The sequence below is a fragment of the Numida meleagris genome, chromosome 8, assembly GCF_002078875.1.
Source record: "Numida meleagris isolate 19003 breed g44 Domestic line chromosome 8, NumMel1.0, whole genome shotgun sequence".
Lineage (NCBI taxonomy): Eukaryota > Metazoa > Chordata > Aves > Galliformes > Numididae > Numida > Numida meleagris.
The window spans coordinates 16,979,450-16,992,162 of NC_034416.1; the positions used below are offsets into that span (position 1 = coordinate 16,979,450).

Here is a 12,713-nt window from a genome sequence, read left to right on the forward strand (position 1 = left end):
TCGAGACTGCGGCGGTGTCAGGTGCGATCAGAGCGAGGGGAACAAATCAGCTTTGTACAGATTCAGTCTGTGGCAATGCCCGCCTCGTTTTTATGAATAACGTGTACGTTCCCGTAGCACAGCATGGTAATTACCTTTTTTCACTTACTATAAAGGCTGAAGTACGTCTGATGGTACCGCTTTATCTACTCATTTCAAATCAATGGCATTGTGAAATCCGACTTCACATAACTGTAATTCAGAGTCCGTGGGATGTTTTATTTCAGGGCTTTTCACCTCGTAATTCAGCTACAGAGTGACTCGAGTACGCAAACTGATAAACAATTTGAGACCGAGCTCTTTGACGCCGCAGGAGCCGGGAGAGATGCGTGCCAGGAGGAGCGGGGGCCGCGCTGCCGTCCCGCCTCGTTGCAGTCAGCGAAGCGCGGCGTGCGGGCACGGAGACGGGGCCGCTTCATTGCTCCGCGCTGACATCGTTTTGCTCGGTTACGGTGCATAAGGACACCCGGCGTGTGGCAAGGGCCTCGCTCCCCCGAGCGCGCAAAGCGGGCGCGTTGTGCCGAGCTCCTCCTCGAGTCAAAGAGGATGGCTGCGGGCGGAGGAGCGCCTAAAACTGCCGCTGGCTGCGTTACAGGTGAAACAGACCGCGTCTCCGAGCGTCGGCCCTGCGTGCACGGCGCTGCCCTGCCCGCGGAGCGGAGCGGTTTCCCGGCTCTGACATCGCCGGTCGCGGCGCTGCGGGGGTTCCCGTGGGGCGGGGCGCGTTCCTGGCGCGGCGGGGTCCGCCCGGGCGCGGTTCCGTCTTTCCTCCTTCCTTCCCTCCCGCCCCGCCGCTGCCGGGGCCGTCTCTCCGCGCGGCGCGCCTCGGCCGCCAGGGGGCGCTGCGGCTCTCGCGGCGCGGGGCGGGCGCACCTGCCGCGTGCGGGGCCGTCGGCGCGCGGGCAGCGCCGTCCCGCTCCGAGCAGCGCCGCGCGCCCTCGGCGTCCGCGTGCGGCGTTCCACGGCAGCGCAGCGCCCGCATCCCGCGGCGTGGGACGGGGCGCGCCGGCATGGAGACGTAGCCCGGAGGTAAGCGCGCGGGGCGGGCCGCTTTCTGCTTTCCCCGAGGGAAAAAAAAGTTGGGGGCCACCGCCGCCACCGGACGGGGCCGAGGGGGGCGGCCCCACCCGAGCGCTGCGGTCCGCCCCGCTGCGTCTCAAGGCACGCGAAGTTTCGGGCGGGGGACGTGCTCGGAGCGCGGGTTTACAAAGTTACGGGGCGGCCCGGGCTGCGTCAGCGCTCGGAGTTGGGTCGGTGCCGCTGCCCGGCTCCGTCCCGGGCGCCGGTGGGAGCCCCGCGGGCAGGGGCCGTGCCGCGCCTCGTCCTCGCTCGCCGGGCGGCGGAGCGCCCTGCACGGCTCCGCTTTGCTCGCGCGGTAGCCGGGAGCTCGTAGGTTCGTTCCGAACTGTTCGGCCATCGGCGCTTCGGCAGCGGAGCGGCGCGGGGAGCTCTCGCAGGCGATGCGAGGAAGGAGCCGAGGTGCGCCACGGCCGCGGGTGGGTGCCCGTGGGTGCCCGTGGTTGCCCCGCGGCCGGAGGAGCCGCGCCGCCCCGCGGAGCCCCGCGCCTCGGGAGCCGCCGCCCGGAGGGAGCGCTCTGAGGCGGCGCCGCGGCCGAAGCCGTTGGGGAGCGGCGCGGGGGCATCGCGGCTCCGCGGGAAAGTCGGCGCGAAGCGGGGCCGGGAGGGGAGCGGGGCACGGAGCAGCCGAGCGGGGAGGAGCCGTCCCGGGAGGCTGCGCTCGGCGGGTGGGGCCGTGCCTGCCGGCCGCGGGTGCTGAGGAATGTTAGCAGAAACGTTTATCGCGGTAGAAATGTGAGCGTCGCGCCTTGCCGCTCTACGCAAACTAAAACCGCTGAGGGCTGAAGAGCGTGTGTGCCTCCGTGTGCAGGGCAGCTGCCGGCTCCCGCTCCTCCTGGAAGCGGCGTGCGCGCCGAGCTGCGCAGGGCAGGGCAGGGCGGGCCGGGGGCGGCTCGTTGCCCGGTGCCCCTCGGGATGCTTCGCTACACAGGGACAGTGCAAGCATCCAGGTGAGGCTCTCCGTCCCGTGAAAAGGCTTTGGTTTGTTTGCACACGCGGAGCGGTTCGTTCCCTGATGCACAGACCTGACTCTTGGAGGGGGGGGGGGGGGGGTATGTGTTACGGTTATCCAGTTCAAAGCCACGAAGAACAGTGCCTTCTGTGCGGGATTTGGGGGGAAAGAGGCAGTTTTCTGATCTGTGTCCCGCGTTGGGATGCGCTGCGGGACTGGAGGCGGGGGCGGAGCGCCCTGCCCTGCGGAGCGGGGATCCCCGCGGGCTGCGGGGAGGGCTGGGGCTCGGGGCTGCACCTGCCTGTGTCCCGGGGCCGGCTCCGCGCTCGTGTTCGTGGTAACGGCGTGGAAAGCGCTTCTAAAGTACGGGCGTTCGCTGCTCTCCAGCACATTTGGGCTGTGGGTATTCTCTCGCTTCAAACGGACTCAGCTGGAAGTATCAAGGAACGCTAAACCGCAAACAAGTACTAAACAGCCTTAAGGACCTGTCTGGGACTGCTCTCCCTTCCTGAGCCTTCCTCTGCAGACGTGAGCCGCCGCTGTTTGTCAGGAGGTCTTTAGTGCTGGAAGTGAGCGTTTAAACTGCATCACAAAATAAGGAGGCGCTTCAAGAGGCCATTTGCTTTTCAGGGTGTCCAGCGAAGGATAAATCTTCCTCTAAACAGCCTTGAAAGGGAAACAAAGGGAAAGATCTTGCCCTTGCTGCGGATAATGAGAGCCGTGCTGCTGGCGTTGATGGGCAGGGATCCTTCCAGCACCTTTCTGAGCAGCTGGCGCTTGGCCTTGGTGAGCGCCCCGGGATGGAAGGGCAGGGGCTGTGCTGCGCCGTGATGCGCTGCTAGGGGAGAGGCCGTGAGTGAGAAACTTCTGCGGCTAGGTGCATGTATTTGTCTGATCGTTTCACTTCTGGTCTCCTCCTGTAGGAAAAACACTGCAGGGAGAGGGATTCCCCCCACTCCTCTTCCCACTGCTGTGTGTAACAGTTAAATTAACGAGGGTATCTATTTGACAGAGCAATTCTGGGGTACATAAAATAGGTATTTTAATCTGATTTTGTTCTGCTTCAGTACGGTACCACGCTGTTCACAAGGTTTCACAAAACACCTGAAAGCGATGCTGTTTCCTGGGGATTTTCTCGTAATTCTCGAATCTGTGGGGGTGGTGGTGTTTGTTTGTCAGCTGAGTGCTTATTTCCTCACGGACAGACCTGGCACAATGTGTACAGGTAGAGGATGGCCCCTGGTTGTGTAAGGGACAGAAACCCCCCACCAAGAAACTGTTCATCTCTCGGAGGTAGCACAGAGCACTGAAAGCAACTTGCCTCTCGCTGGCAGCGGAGCAACGTGCCCCATCTTGCTTCCAGTAAAAGTGTATTTTCCAAGAAGTGTAACAGCTGGTATGTCGTCTTTTTCTGCTAATTCTGTCTGCTTTGAGCATTATGTATTAGCTAGGGAAGCATGTGGCCGTGAATGAGATCAAGGAACAAAATTCCAAGCACACTGCGTGTGGAGTTGTATTCTCCTGCTGCCTGCTCCTTTGATGTGCAGGAGTGAACACGGACACAATCTGCCGTGAGCAGGGGAGATGTTGTTGTGTGAATGCTGCAGGGGTGGAAGGGTGCACAGGAGCAGAGCGAAACTCGGTCCGGATGATGCTCGTGAGTCTGCCTTCTCTGCACTCCCTGGAAGAGGGCAGGTTTAAGACAGTAAGAGCGGCTTCTCTACAGAAGCAGGGAACGTTTCAGCATGCAGATGGCAGCCCAGTCTAAAACCTGCGCTGCGCTGAGCACCTCCTTCAGCAGCCCTGAGGAATGCCACGGAAGGAGAGAAGCGCGTGGGAGGGGGAGAGGAGGGATGCGCTGTATTTCAGGACTGAGACCTCTCTTTGAACTGTCTTGCTCTCCATTTTTAATGGTGTTTCTACAAAAGCTGCTTGGGGAGCAAGGTTTGGTATGACTGTCAAAGAAGCAAAGCATCTAATCTTTGGGCTTAATAATGCTCTTGCATAGGCTGCTGTGAATTGGAAACCTCTCCTATGATCTTAGCGCAGTGAGTGAGTTTAGAAATCGGTGTGGGTGAGAACGGGCTTTTCTCATCCCTTTTAATCTGATTGTATGGAATGTCCTTCTCCTTTTGCCTCTCACACTGTAGAGGAAACTTGTGATCGTTGGCCGAGGCCATGACTGAGCCGTGATGTTTGCTCGGGGTGTCAGCCAGCAGCAGGAGAGAGCTGGAGCCAGGTGCAGCCCGGCGCGTCACCGCTGTGCGGGTGTCAGAGCCGCTGCTACGCCCTTAGTGCTCTTGGCAGCAGCTTGTTCTTTCCTTTGCCACCACCCCTAGAGAACTGAAAGCCCAGGTTCAGAGTCTTCATGAGCTCAGCAGAGCTCTTCCGCAGGCTTTAGGACTTAGGCCAGTCTGGGTCTTAAAATCACTCCGCTTTCTCCGGTGCTAGCGTGCAGGTTTAGCTTCACAGGTCTTTGTGTTTTCTTCTCCCCCCTCAGCTCACTTTTCTGTCGCCTTCTAGGCACTTCTGCAAGGCTACGGTAAGAGGCTGAGCCCTGCTGCGAGCATCAGCTCGCTGGGGCTGACAGCCCTTACGTTGCCTTCATGTTGCTCAAGGTACTGTATTGATTAAACCACCATCTGCAGAAGTAAATATATGTAGAATATTAATAGCTCCTACTCCAGGGGAAAAAAAAAAAAAGGCTGTAAATTAATATATCCGTTACGCTGAGCTCATAAACCATGAGGGTTTGAAGTACAGCGGTAATCCTCCTCCCGCAGCACGTATTTCACCTTGAACATCTCTAAGGGGCCTGGACTGCTCAAATTTAAATGCTGTGATGCTGGACAAGTGTATCTATATATCTTGTGATGCGCAGTTAGTGTGTGGCAAAGTTGAGGCTGGAAGCGTGGTTCTCTGTGGAATAGAGGGCAGTGCTGACTCAGTGCATCGTGACGGCACAGCTGGGCGTGAGGCTTCAGAACAAAACAAAACCCACCGCGAAACAGGCAAACCAAACCTGATTTTCCCATTAGCTTGTTGTTACTGTTTGTTATTTCTTCTGGGTGCTGTGTTTCCTGCTGCAGGAGTTGCTGCACTGAGTATGATTCAGAGATTGAAAATCCAATCTGAAGATGTAATGAACTTGAGTTCTGTGTGACTGAGTTGCTTGGGGGATTGAGGTCTGTGTGCGGTGTGAGCTGATAGACCTTGGTCTGCCCACCAGGGCTGGCCAAGTGCAGCTCTTCTGCTTCACGCCTCTGTTCAGATGGGCTGCTCAGGTTTTGTTATCTCAGCAGAGATTTAGGTGAGGGCCTTCACTGCATGTGCAGCGCTGGCTCCCCTGGCTAGCACTTTCATTCCATCGAGTCTGGAATCTTGTATCTGCGTTTGGAATATTGCAGGGCATTTTCTTGTTTTCTGCTCTTTGCTTTTTGCTGTAAATGAGCACTATTTTAGGCAGCTGTTGGATCAGAAGGTTCCTGCAGGAAAGGTTTCTTGTGTTAATGCTTGCAGGGTTTTCTCAGTGCAGGACAAACCAGCGGTTTGCTCGTAGTGTTGAGCCTGCTGCTTTAACACAACTGAAACCACTTCCACTATCTTGTGTTAATGGTACAAGTTATTGAGTGGCCCTCCGTGGTATTTTTTTGTGCCTGCCACTGAAGCCCAGTTTTTGTTCTGAAGTTATGCTGTAAGAGGCCTTTTAAGGTGTTAAGATGCTGCACTTAAATGTATTCCAAATGGTGACCCAGAAGACTCCAACTTTTTGACGGAAGCATTATAATCTTTCAAATAAAACCTCGGTATTAACACCTAAGGGGTCATGCTTTGTATTGCTTCTGACATAACTGATAAGATTCTGCGTTTATAGAAGCACAGAGTGGCTTGGGTTGGAAGGGGCCTTAAGGCCCCCCCCCCAGTCCCACTTCTCCCCCAGCTCAGGCTGCCCAGGGCCCACCCAGCCTGGCCATGGGCACCCACAACTCTGGGCAGCAGTGCCAGGGCCTCACCACCCCCTGAGTAAAGAATTTCCTCCTTGCATCTGACCTGAATTTCCTTTCTTTTGGTTTAAAGCCATTTCCCCTTGTCCTATCACTGTCTGCCCATGTAAAAAGTCAGTCCCCCTCCTGTCTAAACTCCCTTTGAGTACTGGAAGGCTGCAGTGCGGTCTCCCTGGAGCCTCTCTTCTCCAGGCAGAACAAGCTTCACACCCTGGCACGCAGCCTTTGGAGGAGCCCTTACAGGTTGGTGCTGTGACCTTCTGGGCTGTCTGCATTTTGTAACAGTTCCCTGTGCTTGCCCAGGATGGTACTTCACTCTTTCCTCCAGCGCACCTGATGCGCTGTTGTGCCGGTAAGAATCTCAGGCATTTTAGTTGTCATCTCATTGTTACTGATTACTTTCAGTTCACACAACACGAGTGCTGCTTGCATTGCTGCTAAGCTTACTGCAGCTGTAAATTTCTCATAGAATTACATCTGAACAAGGAGGATTGGCCAGATGTGAATTCAGGGAAGGACCTGAGCCCATGGAACACGGATGCCATGGGCGCTCCAGTCCAGCAAGGTGAGTGCTGAATGTGGGCTGCCCTGTAGAACAGCGTTCGCTGCGGATTTGGACATCTTAAGTGCCTGGTTACGGTGGTGAGGATGTACAGCAGATCAGGCAAAATGAAATATTCTGTGATGCTCATTGAGCAGCGGAGTGAAGAGTGGTGTGTGACTCATATCAAGCAGAGCTGAAGGTACAGTGTTTAAACGAGCAGGCAGCTCTGAGTTTAATTCTTCTGGTGGTGTGTGTGTGAGATCAGGATGTCAACAGAAAGGGACCGGTGCTCGCTGTGGATTGCTTCCACCCACCATGCTGAGTGTGCTGAAAACTTTTCAGTAATACGCAGCTCAACATTTGGTGTGTTGGCAACAGAATGGGAGACCTGAGAGAGAACTCTCATTAAAATCGAAAACCTTAAAAAGCGGAGTGGGCAAATGATTTGAAAAGGGACGAGCAGAAGTCGCCACCTCGCATACTGTAAAGATGTCTAAAGAATTGCTGTCGCCATTTCTTACTTTGTGTGGGGGTGAAAACAGTAATTTATTTCCCTGAGGTTTGTGAACAACAAAGCCTGACAACTGGGAACCGCTCAAGAGGTGGGCTGCTGAGTTTAACGAGCAGCTTCTGTGGAGGAGCCAGAGCCTGCGGAGCCTCGCGGTGCGTCAGCAGATCTCGGCTGTGCACAGGCGTGTGCCGAGCGCACGCACACGCTGTGTTCCTCTTCTTGCTTCCTCTTAAAAAGGAGCACGGTAAAAGCGAAGCTTGTGGGAGAAATCAGAGCAAAACTAAACTGTGTGTAGAGCGGGGACTTGGGAATCTCAGTGCTGGGGTTTGTGTGGACTATCAATGCACCAGTTGCCTTCCTGTTTCTAACACTTCATTGGAACCTTGACACTTGAATGAAGTTCTTTCCAGTGTTGGATGCTGTTGCAGTTTCCCAAGCCTTGTTTCCTGAGGGCCCTGAAGAAACACCTTAGTTTGTCAGTGCTGCTGAGGGCCGTTAGGCAGCGTATGGAAGTCAGGTGTTTTTTGTTGGGTTGCTTTTAGAGGAACAGAATTTGTGCTTCATTGCAGCTCGGTACCCTCCTGTTTGCTGGGTGCTTACAGCAGAGGCCGGGAGGGCTGCCTGCAGTCTGTGCTCTGCAGCATCGTGGCAGCACGAGGAGGGAAGGACTGACTGAGAACCAAACTGCTGCACCTTGCTTGTCCTCTGCTGCTCCCTCTGATGGCAGCGACCTCCCTTTGCTTATCTCTATACAAACGCAACCTGGTAGGTCACACCAAGGGCTGGATTCTCTCAGCGAGCACTTTGTCCTGCCTGTCTCTTCCTTTTTCTCAGGGATCTTGAGCCAGTTAGCTGTAATCAGCGCTTCTGTTTACCCTTAGGAAGGAAAGCATCTTCACTCTGCTGGGAAATGTTGTCACCCTCTTCTGAGGCGTACCCAGTAGAGTTTGATGTTCAAGCTGCATGATGGGAAGGTCTGACTGATGCACTCTGTGTGTATCAGCCTCAGCGTCCCAGCTTCCAAGCGTAGTGCAAAGTTAATTTTGTTGCCAACTAGGATGTGGGAATTACACTTTAGTTTCATCTGACAGGAACGCTTGTTTCTTTGATGCGTTCTGGCCGTCCTAAGTCATTAAGTCTTTGATTTTAGGTATGCAGGTCTTAAATGCTGAAGGTGGCAGTGGGAGGTGGGCAAAGAAGGTGGTTTTCATTGCCATTTTAAAAGAGAAAGTGACCAAAATTATCTTTGGTCCTCAGATTTGAAATAAAGGTAAAGGAAGAGAAATAACAGATGCAATTTTATAACAATAATTTTGTAGCTTGTAGATACCCTAATTGGAAGCACTTACTATTTTTAAGGAAGCGTGACTGCACCACGAAAAGGAACTCGGGGATTTTAAAATGTAGCTGTTTCATGAAAAGCTAACTGAAAATGGGGAGGAGAAGTTGCTGCCTGGCATGTAATGAAACTTTAATATAGAATTCTGTTAAAATCAATATTTTGAAATCTTACAAACTCCTGGCTGTAACATGCTTTCTGTGAAATGTGTTTCAAACAGGAAGGCTTTATGCTGTCGTAGGAGGTTACGGTAAATTGAAGATTGGTGGTGCCAGTAGGTGAAGATTGGGTTCAGCTCTTCATGCAAAGCCAGAATTCAGACTTGTGGGACAGTGCTGCAGTGGATGAAAAAGCAAGGCATTACCCCTGGAGCAGGGCTGTCCCTGGCAGTGTTGTCAAAGAGTTTAACTGGGGCTTTGGCAATGCTAAAAATGCGCAGTGTTGCAGTTGGTTGTTGGGAAGTGTGGTTATGTTTTGAGGTGTGTGATTCGTGGCTGGGATCTCCTTCTCTTCATCTTTTGAGACGTGAGTCTTTGTGGCTCTCTGGAGTCTCTTGATATCCACAGGTTCTGTAGGCATTTAGGCAGTTATTTCTACCAATCCTATAAACATGGTCTTAGCTTTGACTATATGTGTATGGAATAAACAGCCTAAAATCAACAAGTGTTAGGCCCTGAGGCTGAATTCCTTTTCCCTTATGGTAAATAGGGTGGGTGGGTAACCCCCTCCTCATGCTTCTCCTGCGTGAGTGCTTTTGGTGTTGTGGTCCAGGTCAGTCCTGCTTGGAAGAAAAAGCCTCAGTTATAGAAAATGGTTTTGAGTAATAATCATTTTATTCTGCGTAATAACTCTACAAAATGGCAGAGTTTTATTCACATTCTTTGTCAGATTGTAGGCACTTTCCCTCTCGTTTATTTCCTGAAGTGTCAGTAGATCTAGCATGAGACCGTCTTGAGTCCCTGGGCCATCCCTGTGCCTGACAGGAGAGTGCATGGCCCACGGCAGGGAACTGTGAGGCTGGGAGGCAGCAGGGTGATCTTAGCAGGCGCAGCCCCTCACGTCTCCTCCCCAGCAAACAAAAAGATTTTGTCTTAGGCGCTTGTGGCCCTGCGTGTAGTGAGCGCTCCTGTGTTCTGCTGGGACGTCTTGGGATACAAAGAAGGCACCCCAAGTACTGCTGCGTGTTTGCATTCAGCTTGTGTCAGAGGCAGTGAGTGGAGGCTCTGGGCTGGGCTGGGAATTGCTGGGTGGTGGAGCAGATTCTTGACCTTTTCCTGCTGTGTTTTCATAATATTGCTGGTGTGGGTACAGGCAGTGACTGCTGTGGTGAGGCCTGGGCTTCAGAAAGCGAAGCGCCTGTTGAAGCTGACAGAACCCAGAGTTTTCCCCTATACCTAATGTGCATGTTGCTTGGCAGAACTCACTTTGAATTTTTAAGTTTATTTAATGCAGCATAGCCCATTTGGGGTGAGGATGAAGGGGCCACATGAAGAAGGATCCTGGAGTTACAAACCTCAGCTGTAATCACCAAAGGGAAGGAAGTGGAGAGAGCAATTTGCAAAGCTGCACTTGAAAATCATTCTAGCATAACATCATCATTACAATTATCTGTCAAAAGATTTAGTTCAATTACTTTCTCCTTGCTCTCTTGTCAAGATGGCCTTGCCCGTTTCAGGATTTCGGTACTCCAAGGAGAGGTTAGGGAAGAACGAAAGCGGATTCTGCCATTAAGCACTGTCAGGCAGCCTTCAGTGCGTATCGCTCCTTGAATATTCCTGTGGATCTTTAGCCGTGCTACTGGGGGGATCGGAAGGCAGTAAGTGCCCAGGGGAACACAAAATGCAGTGGGAAGAAATCCGCTGCCTTTTTGAAGCTTGCAGTGCGGTAGGGTGAGGGGTGAGAACTTTGGATATAAGCAGTAATTTTGAAATAATTGAGTAGCAGCGTAGTTGTCACCGTGTAAAAAATTATACGTGGTTCCGTAGATTTTCTTCACACAGCAGTGGGCTGGCAGTAGAATGACAAAGGAAGGATGGTTGATGTAATAAGCTCCAATTAAACAGAATAATTTCCAGAGACCTGCAGGACGTGGTGCTGTCCTGCTGGCTTTTCACACTGAGCCCAGCTGGGGCTGGGCTGGCCTGGGGCTGCCTCTGTTATTTGGGGTGCCTCTGTTTTGTTGCCAGCCTTGGCTGCTAATGCAGGTGGTTGTGCACCTTTCTGCTTAATGGAACTGCCATAGAGCACTGGCTGATTATTTTGATGCAAATAAGAACTTCATACTGATCTAGGTAACTAGTCTCTGTATCCAAGAATAAGGATCCTGATCTGAGTTCTGTGTCTGATACGGAGATGAATTCCTGCAGTCTAAATGTATCAAGCCACTTAAAGTCTTGTGATTTCACACTAAGCGTGTATTTGGGGACTCTAGCTTCTAATTAAGCATCTCTCTCCTTTTTCATTTAGAGAGAAGGATGGGCTTTACTGGTTTCAGTTTGACTACACCTGTTTTTAATCATGCATTGGGAACCTAACTGTGCACTTGCTGTGTTTTCTTGAATGACCTTGGACCTGTAAATGAAAACTGATCTAGTTCCAGTAATTACATATAACTCTAACTACAATTAGAAACTAGAATTTTCTCTCTTTTAAAAAAAATAATAATAACATAAAGCAGATAGAACTAGTCTCTCCTGTGAATTTTAATATCTTTTTAATAACAATCTTGAAACTTGGTTTCATTGATTTCTGGTTTTCATTCAGCTGTCTTTACTTCATTTTATAGGAGAAATTTCTGGAATAGCATCATTTAATTGTAGGAGCTTTTACAAGGTCACCAGTGGGGAAAATAAGGTTTCTAGGAGAAATGGCATGAATAACCTACTCCTACATTTTCCCAAACAATGTGAAGTGTTCTTTTATAGTATGAAACAAAATGAATTATAATTGTTGTGATTAGTCGTCTACAACGCACAAAAATCTGTCAGATTAAACTCATATTGTTTCAAATAAGAATTTGTCCTGTTTTTTTTTAAGCAAAATAATGTTTTCAAAATATCATTCAAAAAACAAAACCAGCAACCTTTTGTATGGTACTCAGAGGTAAATTATTCATTGACAGTTGCTTTGGGCCGTGGTGTTTTCTGACCTCTGCATTAAAAAAAAAAACCCAGGTGTCACTAGGTTAAGCATTGCGCTGTAATGGCTCTTTGAGGAATGCTTAATTGTAGCTGCTGCATTGGTGTGGTGAAGACCTGTGATTCAGACTTCATACTGTGTTTGCATTTCAGCTGCCAAAGAAAGTGAAAGATGAAGCCTCTTGTTGTCTTGGCTCTCGTGATCTGTGCTGTAGTCAGCATGAATTTGAAGCTCGTGTCGAAGAGAAATTCTGGTAAGTCCCAGAAAAATGTTTTTACTTTTGGATCTGGACTTAATGCTCATTGAAACAAGTGTTTTAAATGGCTGCTTTTTGTTTTGCATACATACTTGTTCTCTTCTGGGGAAAAAAAAAAAAAAGGCAAATGATCTCCTTACCAGATGTTGCGGGATGAATTTTATCGCTGTAATGTTCTGTTGATGTGACTTGAGCTATCCCAAAAAGTCCTTGTGTTTTCTTAAGGGAAAGAAAAGGAAAAGAAGGAAAAAAGTTGATCTGATTGAGGGTCCATTGAGGTAGTTACGAATTCGGCATTGTTTTAAAATCCACTCTTGTACCCGTGCTGACAGATTTACTTAAATATGAATGTGGTTCCTGATGATTTCTAAGTCTGGATGGGTTTACTGTGTGTTGGAAAGGCATCTTCCAGAACGCCATGCCAGCTGTAAGTGTGATCATATGTGGGCTTCACTGGGAAGATCTTCCCTGGGTAGAGGAAAGCACTTTCTCTGATTATTCTGGTGGTGCAAGGCAACAGGAGCTGGTTTATGTTTGTAGCTGCTTTTGAAACGCCCTAATAACAACAGAATACTTCAAGGAAGCACTGAACTATCTCCCCTCTTCTGTGAGAGACAGTTTATCTATGTAACGTTCCATCATTAGTTCTCTGAATGCAGAGTGACTGCTGGTCTGTGCAGCTCTTGCTGCTCCGCGGGAATAACGCAATCTGGAAACATTTGCCTTTCTCAGGTAATGTCAAAGATCTGGGCAGGCAGGTGGGTTAGCTCCAGTGTTACACAGTGTTGTTGTGCTTATGTGCATGGGCAGGGAACCGACACGGTGCTGCCCTTCTGAAATAACTCCTGTCGTC

General features: G+C 51.0%; 1 protein-coding gene across 13 annotated transcripts in view; it reads left to right on the forward strand.

The window, feature by feature from the left end:
- The window catches only part of IL1RAPL2 (interleukin 1 receptor accessory protein like 2), a 408,604-nt gene that overhangs the window by 72,098 nt on the left and 323,793 nt on the right, over positions 1-12,713 (forward strand). For 11 of the 13 annotated variants that reach the window (XM_021406506.1, XM_021406508.1, XM_021406511.1 and 8 more), the window contains one exon: positions 11,757-11,857. In XM_021406506.1, the coding sequence (XP_021262181.1) occupies positions 11,776-11,857 (82 nt within the window). In that variant the 5' untranslated portion in view covers positions 11,757-11,775. Of the gene's footprint in view, positions 1-929; positions 1,069-1,792; positions 2,067-11,756; positions 11,858-12,713 lie in introns of those variants that run through there. The other 2 variants (XM_021406516.1, XM_021406517.1) reach the window with 2 other exon arrangements.